Source organism: Xiphias gladius, chromosome 18, assembly GCF_016859285.1.
Source record: "Xiphias gladius isolate SHS-SW01 ecotype Sanya breed wild chromosome 18, ASM1685928v1, whole genome shotgun sequence".
Classification (NCBI taxonomy): Eukaryota; Metazoa; Chordata; class Actinopteri; order Istiophoriformes; family Xiphiidae; genus Xiphias; species Xiphias gladius.
The window spans coordinates 28,355,253-28,377,414 of record NC_053417.1 but is presented as its reverse complement, the minus strand read 5'-3'; the positions used below and the strand labels follow the sequence as shown (position 1 = coordinate 28,377,414).

The 22,162-nt window shown below is 43.1% G+C and overlaps 1 protein-coding gene across 1 annotated transcript in view; it reads left to right on the top strand.

Moving 5' to 3' along the window:
- LOC120803992 (PDZ domain-containing protein 4-like) overlaps window positions 1-22,162 on the top strand; it is a 56,770-nt gene that overhangs the window by 7,691 nt on the left and 26,917 nt on the right. The window contains exons 2-5 of the mRNA XM_040153084.1: window positions 14,755-14,808; window positions 18,932-19,034; window positions 20,937-21,177; window positions 21,318-21,402. Of these exons, the coding sequence (XP_040009018.1) occupies window positions 14,755-14,808; window positions 18,932-19,034; window positions 20,937-21,177; window positions 21,318-21,402 (483 nt within the window). The remainder of the gene's footprint in view (window positions 1-14,754; window positions 14,809-18,931; window positions 19,035-20,936; window positions 21,178-21,317; window positions 21,403-22,162) is intronic.

Sequence of the window (22,162 nt, the reverse complement as noted above, 5' to 3'; positions counted from 1 at the left end):
ACATTCGTGCGATGCTTTTCTCCGACCTCTGTATGAAAGGGCCGTATGCTGAAAGTGTAGCATTGGCAGAAACTGACTGAACAGTCCCTGTGGTTTTGGTGATATGCAGGTGATTAAAGGTCTGGCTGGGTTTTAAAACCCAGCCAAATTTTATTTTTATTTTAAATAGCCCTGGGCAACATTTTTCTTTAAAATCTTCCGTTCTTTACAAGCAGCAAATAAACATTTATTTTAATAAAACTCAGTTGTAATAATATAAAATATAGGAGAAGTTGTAACTGTTGTCAAATACTGCAAATTAATTTACACTTAAAATGTCCTCATAGCTGCTTTCAACTACATTATAGTGTGTTATAGATCATTTCTTAGATGTTGGTACACTGCCTGTAAATGGTAAACAGGCAGACTCAAAGCAAAGCGGGTTGTTTTTTTTTCAATCATAAACTTCATTTTGATCACATTCTGATAATCACTTATTTCTACCGCTAACTATTTAGAGCTGGATACACAAGGAATGCACCTGTACGCACTGCTCCCAGGAAATAACAGCAGCCTCATACTCTGAGTCCAAACCAGACAAAAGCTCTCTCCTTCCCCACAAGGTTGTAGCCTAAAAGGCGCAGAGCACCTGGTACTCGAAAGCCGTAAAAAAGTGCCACAGATCTAGAAGGTCTGGACCTGGTTCATAATGAAGCGACGTAAGACTGAGGAGCACTTTTCAGCACAAGTCTACAGTAAAGTATAATGTGTGACTGTATATACAGGACATTTTATATCATCATATTATCTCATTTTCTTCCCTTAAACCTTCCTCTGTCTCTCCTCCCTTCATTCATTCTAGTTCTGTCCAGCCATCCACCTCTCACCCTCCTCTCCTAGATATATTTATCCCACCCTCTCTTTTTTCTGTCTACACTCTCATTTCTCCTTTCCCTCCCAGCCCACCCCCTCCCTCCATCTCTGTCTCCCCACTTTGCTGTCAGATTTGTGTCAATGGGATGCTGTTGCCGCAGTAACCACGGTCATTAGGGAAGCTGTATTTATGCTTTCTTGCACTGGAGCTGGCAGATCCGCTGTAATGAACACACACACACACACACACACACACACACACACACACACACACACACACACACACACACACACACACACACACACACACACACACACACACACACACACACACGTGATTTACTATATTCGTGAGGACCCGTCATTCCCTAGCGCCTGACTCAAACCCAGACTTAATTCTAACCTGAATCCTAAAACCAGGTATTAACCCTCAAATAGCCGTTTAAACTTGTAGGGTCCAAGCATCTTGTTCCCCATAAGCTGTCGAGCCCACGAGTATAGTTGGCTCCCGGTTTTTGGACCCCGCGAATATAGTAAAATAGCCCCCACACACGCTCACACACACACACACCCACACACACCGAGCAAAAGAGAGAGAGAGAGAGAGAGGGAGAGGGAAAACCCCACCAGCTGCTTTTGTAAACGACTTCTCTTTGCTGCTGGCATCATTACAGAGAGAGAGAGAGGATGAAAAAGACATAGAAGAGAGAGAGAGACAGAGAGATACGAAAGAGAGACGCCGACATATGTGTCATTATGTAAACAACTTGTTTACAGAACTGAGGGTTAGCGTTCAGCCGTCAAAACAATTTAGAGTCACAACTAAACTGAGCTAAATCTGGACTAGAGCTGTTACTGATATTCAGATTAAACTAAAACGTGGCCAGTAGACACAAGGGTTTTCAATCTCAAGTAAGCTCCCTTAAAAGCACAGAGTGAACTATGGAGAGAGCCAGGCGAGCTGTTCTCCCCTGCTTCCAGTCTTTATGCTAAGCTAGGCTAACCCCACCCTGAACGCAGCTCTCTAGGCTACTTAACAAACTTAGGCCCTGAAACAGAGCAAATTTAGTTCCTGAAAATATTCAACTAGTTGCGTGTTGCTTTGGTGTGGGACTGCAGAAATGACATCCGACTGTTGTAGAGCCGATTTTATTTAAAAACTGCAGCCTAAAGCTAAGCTAAGCTAAGCTAACTGCCTGCAGTATTCCACTGTTAGCTTCACAGAGTGCTATCGGTTGCTGGCTTTGCCCAAGGTAACTTTTGCCACTGATGTTTGCTACAAAAAACAACACAACTCAACACAAAACAAAAGCCCAGTGAACCCATGAGTAAACAGATCGAGGTGTAAAATAATCATAATTGGACCACTGATAATTTAAATGGATCCTTTTACTTGAGACTTCTATCAGACCTTTGTGTCCGGGGGGGACAAGACATGGCAGAGGGATGAAAACAACACAGGTCAGACAAACTGGAACACACTGAAACTGAAATGAGTAAAAAAAAAAAAAAAACTGCTGACACTGTCTGTTCATTTTAACCTTTGACCCACAAAAGAGTGAAATCATTAATGAAAAGCGTGATTGATAGACTAAAAGGGAGAGAGGGCACGAGAGGAGAGAATAAAAGCCTCCTCTCACACATTGTTTGCACGTCAGTCGTTAAGAACTCATGGTATCTGAGAGTTGTCAAAACCTCATTAGCCTTAATGAGCTGTCGGCTCATTAGGCCGCCAGCCGCCGAGAGACGCTCCGGAGACGCAAGCGGCTTCTTTGCATTCAGCTCTGGACCCAGGCTCCACACCAGGTGGTAACACGCCGCCGCTGCTGCTGCTGCTGCTGCCGCTGCTGCTGCATCCACAGGAGGCAGCGTGGAAAAACACGGAAGTCACGGTTCAGTGTGGAACACGGAAAGCGAAAATGCAGCCAGGTTTAGATTAATTGATTAAACCATCAACAGGAAGTTACCTGAGCTGTTTGTCAGACATAACCAATCATCAGACGTTGGCTTGAGCTCCGGGAAACTGTGGTCTGCATTTTTATGAGTCTATGACATTTAATAAACAAGACGATTAAACATTTAATGGAAAAAAACGAATCAAAAGATCAAATTTTACTACCTCCGCCTCTCCCGTGTCTGTTTGTTGGTTGGTTTATTTTTCAGCAGGATTACGCAAAAAAGTACTGAACCGATTTGCACCGACTTGGTGGAGGGATGGGACGTGGGCCAGGGAAGAACCCGTTCCCTTTTTTGGGCAGATCCGGATCAGTTACGAGCAATTTGAATTTTTTCCTCTGAAGTCTGGTGTCTGTTGTTTGACATTGGCCTTGGCACAGGTCTGCGCTCTACTGAGCGTATTTTTAGTTGAAAAAAGGTATTTGTTTGCAGCCCTAAAAAAACCCTATGAAAAGTACGGGGGAATTAAACGTTGTCCTTACAGCACTAGTAACATTAGGCGAAGTTGGTGAAATATTATTTCATGAAGTATTAATGCTGGGACTCTTTTTTTTTTAAATTTACTGCGTCTCTACTGTAATTCTAACCTTAACACCATTCATGCAAATAACCCCAGCCCCAATTTTAACCATAAACCGCATACTGAATATCTATAGTTTGTAGACATAGTTAGATCGTCTGTATTTCAACTGTTCACTGTGTTCACAGGCACATTAAATAAAGCGGGCGACCAAATCTAATAATAAACGATTGTTTCATTTTTTTTCACACAGTAATCTATAAAAACCCAGTCATTCTTTTTATTTACAGGCATATTTTTTTTTCTCTCCCTGTGTTTGTGTTCTTTTCCTTTCATCCTTTATTGTGAAGGACTGTGTAATGTCTGTTTCGACATGAGCGCTGTAAACCAACTAGCTGATTACCTCTCCGACCGATCACAGCCGATGATGGTTTGTACATGGTATGACTTGCATACGTGGAGTTTTGGTCACGAACCCACGCGGACTTTTATTTATCCGGCCACAGATTGTTGGGAGAAATCCAGAAAGGTTCCAGCACCGCGTGACCCTGCACAGAATAAGTGGGTATGTGTAAATGCGTGAATGGATGATTTATTTCCTCTAATCTCATCAAAGATATTTATGGGTATTCATATATATAAGAAATGCTACATAAGAAGAAATGTGTCCACAAACATGATCTTCAACTGAACATTGCATGAGAATGAGTTAAGGACTCCATTCCCTATATAATGGCGGTTCAGATCATGAGACAACCCCAGGAGGGAAATGAGGGCGTGTATCAGGGTTGTGTTTACGGTGCGGTTATGAATCTTAAACACACAAGGTGAAAGTAATCTGTGTGTTAGGATTCTGATCTTTTCATGCAGTTAAATTTAGGCTGACACCGCACGTGTTGCACTGGTGTCTATGTGCAGATATTGAAAGCCCCAAAACAGAGTGTGGAAACATGTGAAAGGTTCGTGCATAAGATATTCACACCAGCTCTGGAAAAGCAGCTAGAAAAAAACAAAAAAAACCCCCAAACTGTCCTTACGAGGAAAACTGAAGCTTCGGTCAGTCGCTCAAATGCCTCAAATGAGCTATGGTTTCCTTCATCAGACAAGGATCTCTAGTGGCCGAGTGAATTTAGACCGGAAGTAGCACGACGTCTTTACAGAGCTGTAAACCTTGTAAGGAGGAGATGGGGGTAATGGACGGGTCAAAGTGTGTCACTCCGACATCGGAGACCACGGTTGAATAAGAAACACATCATGTTTCTTATTCATTCCATGTCAGTTTCTGTCCCCAGCCTTAAGCAAGTAACCTCAGTCACATTAGACTTTCTTTGCAGTATTTTTCAACCTGATAATCCAGGGGGCTCATTTCAGTCAGGCTCAGAGAAAAACCCGTTTCCACTTGAAATGATTACCTGGAAAGCTTCACGGGGGCTTGTGCTGCTTGCTTTGATAAATGTTTCGCAGAATACAAGGTTTTGAATAAGCGGGAATTTCAGAACCGCCTTTGTTTTCACTGAACAGCAACAGTTTCGATGTTATTCATAAAGGTTTTTAAACATTTTTCTCAACCTACGCAGGGAATTGATATACAACGATAACTCATACCTCTTTAACTAACACCAGCAACATCATCAGAACTTGACTTTCAAGGACAACAGTTAATATTCCGCACAACGTGACGCCCATGAGCAAGGCAGTAAACCCCGAGCTGCTGTGTGGAGCTGCCGGCTCCTGTGAGGACTGTATAAATGTAAAGTTAATGAAAGTAATGGTGTTTATGGTCTGAATCTTAAGAGCCATGATGGCTGTGATACATGTTTATGTGAAGGCAGTTTGTGGAGCGAGCTGTGCGGATTTACATAAAAGCCACATGACGGAGAATAAACCGTGGAACGAATGTGTTCTACGTGTCAGTGTGTGGCAGTGCCCGTCTCATACAGCTGAAAGCTAACAATGGACAATTCAAATGATTTATGTCTTCATATTTATAGGCTTTGTTTGTTTTTCAAAAATGGAATGGAAATCACTTGCATGCTGAAACGGCTCTGAGGGCTGGAAATGACTTTGGATGGCGAGCTGAATGTGTACGACTAAATCTGAATAATACAACTGTTTGATGGCCTGCTGACGTTCTGCTGATTTTGTGCTCCAGCCTTGGAAAGAACGACGGTGTATGTACAGTCTAAATCTAAACAGACCTTTTTCTCATGGTGGCCATTCATAGACCCTATGAAAACATTAGTCTTGTGGATTATCAGGAGTAACACACACACTGTTTCTGGAAAGACAAAGTTGTTATTGACCTATGAATTTTCAGTGCTGCACAAATGAATTTCCACTTACCCCCATGCTTGGGTGGCACCAGTACATTAGAGGCAGGTCTCTCAAAACCCTGGTACCTCAGCCAGGGTGCTGTAGTAGAAACTGTTTGCGCCAATTTGTTTTGAAAGAGTAACAGCCAATGGGGAAACAACAACATTCAGCCGGCTGACCAACGGTGTATCTATATCACTCGGTCAGTCACTCAAGTCGCGGACATTGGCGTATCTTGGGCTGGCCGCTACAGCGGTCCAGCCAAAAATGGCTGCCCTGAGAAGGGTGACGGTTTTCAGTCTGTTTCTGTCGGGTTTCTATATTAAGCTAATTTCTGTCATGCAAACGAGAAACCCGGTTTCTGTATTAAAGAGACATGAATTCTCCAGCTCCAGCTGGAGAAAGCTCTTTTCTTGTACCTGGTATACCAGACCAGACATTACCTGGGTTTCTGATCCACTTACCTAATTTCCTTTTACATGTACATGACAAGGACTTCAAACTGGAAAAGTTTTGCTGCCCTCATATTCAAAATAATTCCATCCAAAGCCTGAGTAAAACTGAAACTTCGCTTGAAGTATAAATAAGTCTGTTTCCACTGCTGAAAATTTGACTATTTTTGTCTGGACTACAACAGCCAGGCCAGCCCTGGAGACACAAGTGTGCACGACTAACTGACCGAGTGACTGACCGAGTGACTGACTGAGTGACTGACTGAGCGCTGAAGTTGCACCATTGGTCGTTGCTCTTTCAAAATAATTAGGTACAATTTGGTCATCAGGGGGGCGTTTGCAGGCGGTGTTGACAACTTAGCGCCTTTGTCGCTAGATTTACTGACTTTTCACACCGCTTTAGCAACTTTTCTTCACAAAAGCATCTAGTGACATTTCTAGCGACTTTTAGACAAACCTCGGCTACTTTCCGTAGAAGAGGGTCGCCAGTATTACCCCAGGTGCGAGGTCGGTCTTTCCCTCCGCAGACACACCTCTCTATGCCTCTCATTCAATGCACCTCCTACCATTGTATGAGAAATCATGCAATATGGCTGAATGCAATTCTGACTTTTTTTTACACTAACCTCCTCAATATCGATGGCCTTTTTTCTTTTTTTTTGAAGATAGGGTTCAAATTGTCTTTTATTATTTGATCCATTCAGGGACATGGTTATAATATAATGGTATTTTGTTGGCAGCTAAACTCATAGATGTATGTATGAGGAGTTTAGATGGCAGCAGAAAACAATTTAAATCAGAAAATGAAGCAGATGAGACAATTTCTAACAATTCACGGTATGAGCCATACCCATTTTTACTATAATGTGAATACAAATATAAATACAGATATTTTAGTGACACAGACAGGTACAGGTAGCAGCCTGAATTTCACCCCTACTCCAAACCCCTACCTGTAAAACTGGCAGTGAAGACCAGCTGTCGGGCACAAATGAAGCTACATCCATTCAAACAGCGGAACTGAATGTTAATGAAGCTGCTTAAAGCCGCGTCTAGATTCAGCACTGAAGCACCAAGTAGTGCGACGTTCTCATAGCACGGAGGAAAGTTAAAGAGCCAAAGTCAGGGCGGTAGGTGGACACACAAAGCGTTCAGTGCTGGTGACTGGAGTTTGCATCCTGTGGATGTAGGTTTCTTTTAATCATCAGGACGTAACCAAGTAGTTCTAGTCGACTAAACCTTAACCATAAACGTTGCAGATCAGAAAATGCTCACACGCGTGGTTTAAGAAGGTGCTGAAAAACAGCAGTGTATGAAGACGTGTTGGTGTTGTTGTTTTCTACGGTCTGTGGTTTAGGGCTCCAAACAGGCTGCATCAGTCAGACAGAGAAACAGGAACCGACGTTTATGTAGGAGGAACTGTTGTGGATTAAATTTTGCTTTGACAGAGGCATCAATGAAATGCCTGGAAGGTAAAATGTAAATGTGATTGGATTATGAATCATAATTAAGAGCGTTTTGAGGAAACGCTGGAGCTTTCCTGGAGGTTGGAGCTCTGTGGTGATTCTACCGAATCTAAAACACAGCAGATGTGTGCCTGTGTGTGTGTGTGTGTGTGTGTGTGTGTGTGTGTGTGTGTGTGTGTGTGTGTGTGTGTGTGTGTGTGTGTGTGTGTGCTGATGTTTTTTTTGTCTTTTGAATGAAGGTGTGTATTATTCTATCTCTGAAATACATGTTTAGAAACTACGAGTGCATTAGGGAGTTGCTATCCAAATGATTTGTGAGAGGCGTAATTGGAATAATTCAAATTTGAGCTTAACGACTGATTGGACCGAGTGGGCTGGAATCTATTGTCGTCTGGGCCAGTTTGTGTGGATAGTTGGGAGATACAGTCACAGTTTCTGGTATTTATTGATTGCCGTTGTTCACCTTCTGTTACTGTTGCTGCCATTCGTTTTGATGAGAACATTTTAAAACTAATCTAAGAATTAGATTGGTTTTATTTTTAGGACTGGAGTCAGGCCCGTCTGTGTCCCATGTGTGAGCAGAAGTCATTTCATTTTTATTGTTAATCATCTATTTATTTTCATTGTATGTTCAGATTTTTTTTTTTTTTTTTATCCGTGCATCTGTTTATTTATTCTTTCATCTATTCACTAATTCATTCCCCTGTGGCAGAATAATTCTGGGATGGGGGAGGGGCGTCAGGCTACAGGGCCTGTAGTCAGTCATTGTGGTGGTGGTGCTGAGATTTGTGCTCTTTAATTTTGATGTTAAAGTCTGTGTTGAATAAATGTGTTTGTTTTTTTTTTTACATGTCTGACAAGCACGAAACAAAGATCACCTCGCTCTGAAGTCCACAGTCTTGACACGTCTGCCCCCCCCCCTCTGTTTTATCCAGATTTGGCTTCAACTGCCTTATCCGTGCAAGCAGAAAGCAGGTGTTTGCATTTGGACATTTACGATGATGATACAGTCACAAGAATTATTTGTTGGGGTTGCCCATGGCGACACTTCTCCCTGTTGTTTAGCAGCAACAGCTACTCAATGGACCTCATGGACATTACAATGTGTCTCAAGCTGTCTGTATATTTTGTGTCCATCAAAATATTACGATGGGTTTATCCCAACACAAGGTTGAGTTGTCAGCCTTGATCTCATATTTTATTCTTTGAAACAACAACTTTTCCGATTTTTTTTCTTTAATTTTCAGCTTTTCTTCATTTCCTGCCGTTTCCACGTGATGTTTTTTTTTTAATGTGAAATTTGGAAATGGGACCTTTCTCCTTGCAAACGACTGCAGATGAGCAGATACTGTCTCTTGTCCGACACACAGAAGACAGAGATTATATATCTCTTACAACCTGCAGTGAGCTGTCTGGTCTTTGTAGTTTTCAGTAATCTTCAGGTCTGTTCTCAGCTTCAATCCCCAGCTTGACTTCCATTAGACTCTGAAAGTCCAGAAGACTGACAGAGGTTAGAGGTGAATTGAAAGAGAGAGAGAGAGACTGGAAGAAGAAATCTCTTTCTAATGGCTGTTGCTCCTTCTCTCCTCTTTTTTTCCCACTTTCATCATCTTCATCTGGTGTTTTGCATTTTCACCTTCCCCCCTTTCTGTCTCTCTCTCTTCTCCATTGTTACCCAGTATCTCCTGATTTCACCCTTTATCACTGTCTGGATTCAACCTTCATCTCCTCTTTCTTCCTCTCTTTCTCTCTCTGGCCGCTCCCTGTCTCCTCCTTAATTTCTCTCTCTCTCTCTCTCTCTCTCTCTCTCTCCCCCTCCCTCCCTTGGGTATGATTATAGTATCTCTGCTTTCCCCTCAGCATGCTGGGAATGAAAAATGAATCCCCTCATCCCATCTCTTTCTCCTTAGTGTGTGTGTGTGTGTTTGTGTGTGTTCATGCGCTACAGGGAGTGGGTGGTTGAAAGAGACAAATGTCACAGGAAAAGTGTGTTGTGATGTGGAACTATTTCTGTTTGTTTGTGTGTGTGTGGGTGTGTGTGTGTGTGTGTGTGGAAGGGGGGGGGGGGGGTGATAGATGTGGTGGAAGTGTGTGTTGATGGAATCAGTAAATAGTTAATGAGTGGGGAGGAGAAGTGTGTTGAAGCCCCAGGAGGTGATACTGATGGAGACTCCGACACACTGAACACATGGCAACAACAGTACAGGACAGAAACAGTCATCTCCATCGGCTCCATATGTTCATGTGTTGCAGTGATCAGAACAGTTTAAAGCCGCGGCATGCGAGTCGCTTTATATAAAAACCCAGCGGACCCATAAGCTGAAGGTGCACCTTCTGTTCCAGTGGTGGTTTTTCCTCGTTAACACTTTCATGTAAATCCATGCTGCCGCCTGCTTGTCAAGTCTCATTCTGAACAAGCAGTGAGGCTCTGGTCTGGTGATGGCTTTGTCTCTCTGTCGGTGCTTCACCTTGGTCCAGCCTCAACAGCGATTGGATTGGAGGCCATTCGTTCTGTTGCGGACATTAATGATCCCCAGAGGGTGAATCTCAGTGACTTCCGTGATCCCGCACTTCGGTTCACAGAGTACCTCTTAAAAACTAAGGACTGAATTCACGTTGATATTCTAACTAAGAATATCCGAGGGATTACGTTCATATCGAACAAATCTGCACTTCACAAGTTACATCAAATGCCAAGGTTTAGTGCCAATGGAGGAAGTAGTGTGTCCTTTATGCAGCTAGGTGGAAACCACCGTAAGTGTGTGGAGGTCAGGGTTGTAGATGTGTTTGTCTTGAGTCAGACTTTCATGCAGGACTTTACGTTGTGTCACCAATCTGCAATTAATGTTCACTTCTTCATTTAGAATATAGATACGATCCTTCACTGACCTCAGCTATTCCTTTGTTGTCATGCAAAGATATCGTAGAAGAAAAAAGGTTTTTAAACTGCTTTGGTGTTAAATGCTAACACACAAAGACATCCGACAGGTTTTGCAGACTCAAGCCCAATAGCAATGTTTTTGTCTGCTGATAGGGTTGTTTCTTTGTGGAAAGGAGCCGTGTGTGGGTGAGTTGGAAAGACAGGAAGGAAGGAAGGAAGAAAGAAAGAAAGAAAGAAAGAAAGAAAGAAAGAAAAACAAGACAAAGACTTGACAGTCACACTCGTTTCTCTGTGGTGCTGTACGTAGACACAGTGGTGATTTGAGCCAAATGCTAACGTTGGCATGATAACATGTTGAACTGTGCAGCTGAGGCTGATGGGAAAGTTGAAAGTCCCTAGTTTGGCAGATCATAAACCAAAGTACTGACAAATCGAAATATTGACCTCATGATGGCACTAGATGAAAAGTTAAGGGGATCAGAAAAGTAATTTCAATTCATCCAGGGGGTAAATGAAGGACTGAACCAAATTTCGGGACATATCCAGTAGTTGTCGAGATATTTTACTCAAAACCTCAAATTTCAACCCCATGGTAGCGCTAGATGAAAAGTCAGGAGATCACCAAAGTCAGTAGGATCTATCGTCTGTGATGGATTTCTCAAAACTTTATATCATTCAATCCAATAGCAGTTGAGATATTTCAGTGGTCGACTGACCAACCGAACAACGTTGCCATCCGTAGATCCACGACATCAAAAATAGCACTTTACCCAAAGTAACAAGTTACCAGCGCTGTGGGCTCTAATGGGCTGGTAATAAAGAAAATGTTTGCTGTTTCATTGACGTATATATTTCATTCGCTTCTCTCCGAAACGCTGAAACTACAGGGTCCGTGGATTAGAGCTCCATCCCTGCCTTCCTAGCCAGTGCTGACTGAAGCCTGGAACATGACGAAGGCGCAGCGTGATCACACCGGCCTGTATAACATCAGTGTTCCAGGGGCGATGAGGGATGATGAAGTCTCACCTCAAGCTTCCGTGACTTAAAACTGTTATCTAGCCTCTCGGCCCCCACATGGCTTCATAAAACACACAGCTGGGTGTGCTTTTTTTTTTTAGGATCCTTCTGTGGTGACCACCTGTTGAAAACGATCAATAATCCATCTTCACGGGAATAAAAACACAACAGGCTTCTGATTGAGATTCGTCCTGTCCAGCCAAACACAAAGCTCCATTAGGTGCGAGCCAGCTCTCGTAGGGAAGATAGCAGGGCCATTTCCACCAAAGAGACCTGTCAGCGCTTTGCTCCCATTCAGTTATTAATTTCACACTTCACTTGGCTGTGATTTCCGTCAGGCTAATGTGGGGGAGCCCAGTCGGGCCGCTGATTGTCACCGCCACTGTAACCACACATACACCCCAGTATAATGAGCAGGAGCGCAGCAGGGGGCCGGGGAAGGTTGTAATTATCACGCACAGGAAAATCACACGCTCGCAGACGACTGCCGAGTCCACACAGCTGAATATTGCTGAATATTCAAATCTGCCGCTCCGTCATCTGCACACGGTCGTAACCACAGCCCCGAACAGAGAGTGTAAACATCAATGTTATTACCATCAATTAAGACTGAGACGGAGCTGGTTGTAGAAGACAACGAAGGAGATTGTATTTAAAAGATTATGTACAATTAAAGTACATTAAAAAATATTAATTTGAACCATTCCAGTTACACCTTTTTATTTATATGTTGCGTAATGTGCACGTTTTTATCTCCTTGCATTACCAAGCTTCCTGAAGTGCTGCTGCTTGCCCATGTTTTTTAAAAGGAGCGCATATCATACGTCAGGTAGAATATGTCCACTTTCATTTAAAAAAAGAATCAGAATCAAGAATCATTTTTCTACCTCGCTCCCTGGGAAGGCACGGAGAGCAGCGGAGGAGGAAATCTCAGGTGCAACACACACTGGCAGCGTCGGGGCGGCGACCCATCATTGGATGCGTGTCACTGGACACCTGTAGCACACACCCGGGGCGTTTACAAACGGAGGAGGTATCGAGGGCCCAGTAGCCACAATGCGCTGTTTCTGGGAGGGAATGTGATCAAACTGTTGCTTTTCTGACGAGCCGATGCACATTCGTCACGGGTCCGTGCAGTGTTACTCTGGAAAACGGGGGGGGGGTTCGGGCGTTTTGACATTAATGACGATATTACAACCGGGTCATTTTAAAAGCAACCTTTCTTGTTTCAGACGGACATTTGTGTGCGGACCTTTACAGATGAAGCACGCTGCAAACTGCCACTAAAAAGGTTAGCAGTCACACACACACAGTCCCACTGTGTGTGTGAACTCTGCTCTGTGAGCTGAACAAATGAGCTCAAGAGCATGTTTAATATTTGTCTATATTATAGGCAACACTTTAGACCTGCGATTAAATAAATGACAAGACATCCTGACCCGACTCTGATCCTGCAAACCTGCAAACATTTGTGTCTGAAATGACTTCTATCTGAAATCGAACGGGAAAAAAAAATGATGTCCAGGAACGGCGTGGCCGACCTTTTTAGATCGCTGACAAGCCGGAAGACGTGTGCGGCGATTCGGAGGTCTGGAACCGAGCGATGCCCCATGACGAATGCTCGTGTTCCACACACACACACACTTGTCTCCCAGAGAAAGGTGCTTTGTTAGGGGGGAAATTCCAGGTCAACCCTCAGTTTTTAATGCCGGATGAAACGCGCACAATCACCAAGCAGGCGACAGCAGGCCTGATAGATGATTGTCGTTACTGAGTGGGTATTGACTGGCTCGGGCCTTGTGTTCACGGACACAAACACGCGTACTTCACACACACTGCCACACAACCTGCAGAGGCCATGTAATGCATAACAATCAGCTCGGAAACAAAGTCAGGGAGGAGGAGAGGTGTGTTCGACAGGGCTGTGTGTGTGTGTGCATCCATGCAAGTATTCATGAGCTGGCGCGCGAATGTGTGTGTGTGTGTGTGTGTGTGTTACTACTGGAAGTAGCAGGTTAGCATGTGCGTTCAGAGGACTCCTGCATGTCTCCTCAGGCATCAGTTTGATGAGTGTGTGTCCGCAGACATTAACTTGATGAGTGATGATTCCAGCATGCTTGAAAACCTAATAATAAAGACGCAGACATTGTTTTCATCATTACAGTACATACACACAGACACACACACGCCGGTGGAAACACTGAACATTCTCATAAATAATTACCTCCATGTTCATTTCCGAGCAGGTGTTTCTCTTCATATTGCCCCCAGAGTGATGCGTGTACTCATTCTGTTCTGCTTACAGCTATATTACGTATGCTAGTGGGTGTCGCTGGCGGCTCGTTGCGTGTAAGCTAGTTATGAGCAGTTGATTGAGGTGGGAGCGAACCAGGGACCAGAGACCTCCCTGGAAATTAGCATCTGTTCTGCCCACAGTATGTGCCCCTGAGCAAAACACTAGGTGGCTGCCAAGTGGCATGGCCTTAACGTGATCCTCCAACATGGAGCACCGAATGAAAGCGAGTGCGGAGTTGAAAATGGGACGTACTTGCAGGATTAATGATGTTCTCGGCCACTACAGACACAACCCCGACATAATTTAGACTTTAGACACAGAGCAACATAATCTTCCGGTTGGAGTTGTGTGTTTGTGTGTGTGTGTGTGTGTCTGTGTGTGTGTGTGTGTGTGTCTGTGTGTGTGTGTGTGTGTGTGTCTGTCCACCTGATGAATCTAAGACCAATATTCAGTCTCCTTTTTGAGCCATAAGAGGAACCACAATATTACTGGCATTAAAAAATAAAAATTAGTTTTATTTCTCACTGCACCTTTAGGTGTTTTCCTTTATGTTGATCTTTTATTGTAATTCTGTTTTTTTTCTATTTAATGTCTTACTTTTTAAATGTTTTTTATTTATTTTTTTTACATGTATTCAGTATTATGCCAGTAAAGTAAAAAAAAAGGTCCACTTCCTACTTGTCAACGCAGTCCTCAGACTGGGTCTAAACAGGCGCACACAGAACCAGGGCTGTGCAGGGCCTTTAAAATGCCTTTTCTACTGCAGTACAACCAAGACGAGGAAAAACACCGCAGATGAATTTACAGAAACAATAAGTACCATACACTGACATTATGAATGTGCTGTAATAACCGTGCTTTTTGCCAAATGTAACGATGTCTCGTTTTGGATTTTCATAATTTACCTCTTGGTTTTTTTACTCCGTGATTTCTTAGCCCGCTTGCTCTCCACCTAACCTCGGTAACACCACCTATCTCTGTCTGCCTCTCTCTCTCATTAGCAAAAAGGCTGGAGTAACTCCCTGCGGCCGATGGACAGACACGGAAACATAAAGGTAGAACACTCGCGAAAGCTGCCATCCGTCGGCTTTCCTCCATCAGTGACTTCTCTCTCCCTCTTCACTGACTCTGCTGTCCTACATCCCTCCATCCTCCTACTTTCACTCATCTTTAATAAGGTTCCACTCCCATAAAGCTGATGATAGAGAACATTTCCTCCCAGACCGGCACCTGTACAGTCTTTAAGCACCGATTTATCTGAGGAAGGTTCGACAAGTGTTTTGAGCAACATCTAGGTTGTGAATTACTCTGCCTCTTGACCAAAGGACAGTATAATCATGCATTTATACCTCAGTGACAGTCCACAGAAAGACATCGACGGCGTCCCGATTCCAAACTGCGTGTACATAGTAGTTCTCAGAGGAAGGACTGTGGATTTCGTCCCTCACCACTTACGATGAAACCACCTCAGGGATGGATCTTTTAATGGCCAATATGATCAGGAGGCAAAGAATAGAAAGGCAATTTATTTGTAGAGCACCTTTCAGCAACAAGGCAATTCAAAGTGCTTTACGAAGACAAAAAAAAAAGCTTTATGACAAGTTATAAAAGAGACGATATAAAAAGACATTAGGCTTTTTAAAAGAGTCAAGTAAAATAGATAAAAATTAAACAGAGTAAGACTGAAGAAACAGGAGAGTAAAAAAGTACAGTGGAGGTACGGTGCAGTGCATGATATGAACAAAAGGTCCCATGTTTGATTTAATAAAATGCAGTGGCAGAACAGAAAAAACCCTGGTCAGAGAGCCGAGAGTTTGGTCCCGATATGAGCTGCATAGAAACTCTGGGCACAGTAAGGAGCCCTTTCCCAGACGATCTGAGGCGTCCGGACTGATTACATCAAGAAAACCCTCTTCCCGTGTCCATATGGGCACTTGAATATTCTTCTGAGACATCAATGAAAAATCGTAATGCCTTCCTGCAAACCAAACCAACTTTCCTTTGGGACATTAATAAAGTCTGATGCTGTTGAACTTCTATTTTTATGATATAGTTTAAGTGACACTATTTTAGTCTGCCAGACGTGCTTAAAGAAGTGACTGGTGTTTCTATGGCAACCTTGTTTTTCCTTGGCTCTTCCCCCGACAGTCCCCGTCAACACGTAACTTCCTAAATTTCCTGGTTTACTGACAGGATGTTACCCGTGACTGATGGTTTTTCCTCCTGATAAGAATCCCGATGAACCTGCACTGTAAACAAGAAAAAGTTGAGAAAACCTGGAATTTCAAGGCAACAAACTTCAATAAAATGTTTGAATTGGGCGATTTCACTTAATTTCTTGATTTAACTTTTTACCTTTGTTAACTTACTCCTAGCTAGAGTCACAGCTCTGAATTTTTCTTCTGTTAATGTTCTCTTTATTTACTCTTTTATTGGATAATTTTAATAATGTACTTTTAATTTACTTCTGAGTTAAAGGAAATCAAATCTGTATGCTATACTCAGTAGACATTCCCTGCTTAAAAATGAGCTTAGATCCCTCTTTAATTAGTATTTTAGCATTTACTTTGTTTATCCCTCATGAGAGCTTTTACTGCACCGCCAGCAGTCACAATAAACCAATAATCAATGCCGCTCAGTATGACCGCTGCTGCTCAACTGCCTTACAACAAGAGCGCAGGAATTGTTTGAAGTGCGCGCCTATCCTTATACACCGAGTTAATCATAGAAAAAATAAATTATTTTATATAACTTAACAAGATTTTACAGTGCAAAGGAAAAAGTGAACATGGAGTGAAAATTGATTTTTCCTGCAACTAAATTACACGATTTCATCACAGTTTGAGATTCAAAGTTTTCAGGACTCACTACTTTTTTATTTGAATCAAGAGACTAGCTTGATGTTATTTATACCAAAAAGTATAAGTTGGCATTTTTACGGTGTATGATGGCACCAAAACGTGTTCAAAGAGCGCTGTGGCAGTGTGTCTCAGTCCACTGACAGGAGTTAGAAGAAGCCTAAGCAATTACTGCTTGAAATCTGGGCTGTTTGTGTTTGTTTACACGATCCTAACTGTATTAACACCTTAAAAGTCAAACTTAATGAGCTAAAACTGCTGTCAGATTTTGTTCTGTAGTTACGGTTTGCCTTGATAAGTGTAAAATTTGAGCGTTTCTTTTGGGGAAACCCAATCAACCCACTTTAGGACCTTTGCAGGCCCATGGATGCCAGTTTGGAAATGGACAAAAGGATGATTCTTGTTTTCCAGATGTTTCTGTTACGTGTCGTATTTAGCAGCTTCCCAGACTTTACGAACAAAACTGTGTGGTAGAACCACCGAGCATTTCAGAAACAAGCTGATAGAAGTTGATTTATTATGTCAAACCAGAGAGACCATAGGTGTTCTGAATTATGCAGTTGCATGATTCATTATTAGTCAGCCTCTGACCTTGAATTTGCTTTTTCTAGTTTCACCTTTAGTTTTTTAACCATATTCCTCAGATGCCTGAATTCTAAATTGGTCCTTGATTTATTAATCATACCTTTTATTCTTCAGATGCATAATTACCAGCAGTGACAGCGTGACTGGTATTGTATTCACCTTGTGAGTGTGTGAGTGTGTGTGCGCGTGTGCATTAAATCACAGCAAAATGTGATCCTGGAGACACCTACTGTAGCGGGAACTTCCGCAGAGGTGGTTTTGAGGACTGTGGCAGGTGTCTGTCCATCTGTCCGTCTGTCTGTCCATCCGTGGACAGATTTGTCACCACAACGGCGTCACAACCACATGAGATGCACCGAGTCACCAAACAGATGTGTAGTTGAGATCAAGTGAAGGGCGAGGTTTCAGATGGGTGTGGTCCGAGATGGGTGTATTGAGTACCACTGTAATAATGTGGTAGTGACTACTGAGTACCACTGTAATAATGTGGTAGTGACTACTGAGTACCACTGTAATAATGTGGTAGTGACTACTGAGTGCCTCCGCCTGGCTGCGGGTTGGGCTACACCTGTAGCTGTGGTTACTGTGGCTAGTCATTATAGCCTAGCATTACCTAAGAAAGCATTACAAAGCCGGATATCCACATATGAATGTCTTCATTCCTGAAGAGAACGGCCAGACTCGAAGGCAGAGCGAAAAAGCCAGTTGTCAAAAAACGGGGGTAACGGTGCTCATTTTGAGACAGTCTTACCAGGAAGATGCTCATTGTGCTGCATTCAGTTGGACACATGAAAAGTGTCACAAATAGTTTTGTAACAAATGAAAAAGAGAGGTAGCGAGAGAAGGTCGGTCCCCGGTTCTTTTCTCACCTCCACACAGCTGACCAATCATGGCGTTAAATCGGTGTGAATGTCAGATCGTCAGAATTTCGCAAAGTTACATGATGTTGGAAAGGTGTGTGTGTGTGTGTGTGTGTGTGTGTGTGTGTGTGTGTGTGTGTGTGTTGGGGGGGTTGCCATCTGACAATCAGCTCTGACGGATTACACTGGCCCCTTGGGTGTGTTGCCGATATACTGATATACACCAGAGGAGTTCAGAAACAGCCACAATGCTCAGCCACCACCACCATGCCATGTGCTCACCACAGTTTCTTAATATGAGAACACAGCGAAGTGCGAACCAGCGGTTTCATCAAAATTACAACACGTCGCACAACTCCGGCTGTGGTCGCCGGAAACGTTTGGTGGAGAAAGCACGGTGCACTGAAGAAGAGTTGGCGTGACGTGTTCTAATTTCGATAGAACTCACTGCACACACATCCCCTGTGTGCGATTAGTGTTACACCCACTAAAAGCATCACAACCGAAGCCGCTGCTGTAATCAGAACGACAGTATGCCCATATCCCCGCTGTTCCCACTCACGTTGCGGTCACAGTTTTAGAGACATAATACATAATACTACATCACGATGCATCTCTGCTGTATGCTCCTCTCAGAGCTCGGCCTGCATGGGTCTGCAGGAAGGCACAAAGCACTGCGAGGTAATGCTAGATTATTGTGAGCGAAAGCAAAAGCGGTTCAGAAAACAAAAAATCTCACTGCAGCAGAAATGTACTCATGTTTACTAGCGGTTTTATTCCTTCATATGAATTGCATTTATTCTTTACTTACTCATTGCCTGTATATAAAAGACAAATCTATAAATGACAGACCTTAAATCTCATCCCCTCTTCAGGTCCGAGGACGGAGACCCTCTCAGCTCCCACTAGACAGACCACAAAACTCCCAGGAGTCCTTGCACCAACCCGGCTCGGTCCGCAAGAGTCACAGGAGGAAAGGTAAATCACATCCCACTATCTGACAGCTACATGCATGAGCACATATTTTATTTTTCAGTCACTTGTTTTATTTGCTTTCATTTTACGCAGGTGTTGGTTCTCTCTTTTCTGCTCTCTCTGAAGTTCTGAGCGGCTGCCAGACAGGAATCCTCTTTTTTCTTCTCATCTTTGTTCGTCCCATCTTCTAATATCATCTCTTTTCATCACTTTCCATGTTCTTGCCTCGTTATATCTCCTCTAATCATTTCATCTGATTTCTCTTTGTCCCATCTACTTTCAGCTGAGGTTGCACCTTCTTCCCTGTCACATTTTCTCATCTTTCATCTTTGCCCCTCGTCTTATCTCGTGACACGTCCGCTCATCTTTTCCCTATCGTCTTCTTAAATATCAAACCATCGTGTGCTGCCACTTGACTTTTACCATCATTTTTAAGTGACTGCATCGTTTTATCATTTCTGCTTATCTGTCTCAGTACCACTTGTACGTCATCTGTCTCCTTTCCCAACTCCCATTTTTTTTTAATGCTTCATTTATTCAAGCAAACTGTCGCCATGATAAAAATACTTAATAAATGTAGATTCCTCAGCTTTGCAGCTTCCATCAGTTTCTTTGGGTTTCTATGGGTTCTTAGGTACCATATTATACATTTTTCATAATCTACTTCTCTTGCTTATGTCTAGCTCAGCTCTTCATGATGATCTGGAAATAAACTATTTTTCAAACCTGGACTTTTTTTTTTAGCTAAATTAGGACTAAGTCCACATAATACTGGAATTGAATAGTCCAGCAGCAGCTCTTCTAGTGTTGTGAGATATTTTATGGACCCACCATGCAAATTCATAGGTCAAAATTGGTCAAAAAGGGGAAGTCTGACCTCGGAGCCTGTCAGAGCTGGCTGGAGATTGGAGTGAAACAGAAAACGCATGCAAAAAAAAATCCATCCATCATCTGGGCCCCAACTAATAGGAACGGAGACAAATCAGATATTTTCAGGACTGAGGTGTAACGTGACTGCACCTTTAGTTCACAAGAGCAATAAGGTCTTAAAGTGAAATTCAACTCCTTGGAACATGGTGAAATGCGTTTTTTTTTCTACAGCCTGTGGCTTCGGCACAGTTGACTCATGGATGGATTATGACAGAATAGGCTCCAGGGCACAGATGCATGAAATATCTCAACAACTCCTGGACGAATGGATTGCATTAAAATTTGGCTCAGACGTTCATGATCCTTGGAGACTAAGGACTTCTCCTCTAGCGACACCAGCAGTTCAAAGTTTTCACTAATCCTGTGAAATATATCAGCAGCTACTGGATGGATTGGCACGAAAATACGTAGAGGACATTCACGGTCCCCTGAGTGGAATGAATCCCGACTTTCCCACTTGTGCCACCAGCAGATTGAAAGTTTTGTTTTATGCAAAGGCAAATGAATTTCAACAGCCAATAGACTATTAGACTGTGTAGACAGTACTGACTGTACCATTATCCAATACTTTGGTTTATGACCAGACACCAGAAAACTAATGACATTCCCATCAAACTCAGCTGTACTTTTTTATTTTATGTTAGTGCTAATTAGCAAATGTTAACATGCTGACACACTAACCTGTGATAGCGAACTTGGTAAACATTATATTGAAGTTAATGTTCAGCTAAAATCACCGACGTCCCCAAGTACAGCCCCAAAGGTTCGTTAGTAGGTGTTCCGACCAGGTGGGAGAGACCGCAAGTCAGGATACGTTGGCCGCCGCTGCTTTGATTTTGACCTCTCTTTTTTTAAATTGGTTTCCATAAAATCCACTGATTTTATGCTAAATCACCGGGGTACCCCTTTAACAGCTGGATTCAGCCCCTGGACTCCGTCTATTTCTTGTTAATTGTAACACCCTCCAACCCTCAGGGACGCTGGTGTGCAGTGGGACCGGCAGCACCTCTGTCTCCTCTGTTGCCATGGTGGCCATCCCCGACTGCGTCGACAACGCCACGCAGACAGACATCAGCTTCCAGAACATCATGACGCTGGGGAGGAGCAGAGGCCATCACCACCACCACCACGGCCGAGGAGGCTCCTCCTCCCCTCCACCTCCTCCCCCTTCTCCTCCCCTCCCTCACCTCGTGGGACCATATGGGATTAATGAGTTGTATGTGCCGACCTGTTGTTTTTGAATCAATATTTTTTGGGTGTCAAGAAAAAAAATGACAAGCCTCTGGATATGAAAAATCAATACCGTTGGATATGATGGTGATGGATTTTTCTGCCTTCCCTGTCTTCCCCCTCCAGCTGCGTGTTCGAGTACAATGACCCCAATGACTACTTTGACGTCTCGAATCACGAGGTGGACAGGCAGGATGACCTGGAGTACGAGGTGAGAACCCTCCTGCTGTATTACCATAAACCAAATGTCACCGTAAAATGAAAAAGATTAGGCAGTTTTTCATTCAATCTTTTTCCAAGAACTGCACCCAGCATAATGAGCTTAAATGCCCCAATGTGCCCCTCCCTGAGAGAAAATACTGGCATCTCCGGCTACGCGTTTGTGACCATGCGAAAAGAAGATGAATAAAGCTACGTGCAAATCATTTAGCCTGATGAATACGTGTGGAATATTAACAAAGCGGGCCAACTTCTTCACATTTGCCGTACGAGGATAGACTCGCTAAGAGAGGAAACAATAGCTTATTCCTGCATCGTAGTTCATTGATGTGCTGTTTTTCAGGGGCTGGTCTCACTCATATAATGTGAAAACAAGAGAGAATCAGTGAATCAGTATATTTGAAGGCCATTAAAAAATGAACGAATTCGACGACATCTGTCTGCTGAGGTACAGGCTATTTGAACGTTCGACGTCCGTCTAAACACATTTGACAGAGCAGATGTGCTTCAGATTGGATCACTTTGCCTGCGCTGGCCGTGCAATGGATCACTTTCTCCGTCTTCTCTGGGAGAAGCAAAGCTTCCTTTTCAAGTGTATTGAGTGTACAGGCATATTTGTTTAAATATCCTCGATGGAACCCCTGCAATAAAAATGTCGACCTCCTACTGAATCATCAAAAATCCTTTTTTTTTTTTTTGTGGGTGTTTTCTATTTTATATCCACCCACAAAAAAAAATTGAAAAATCCTGAC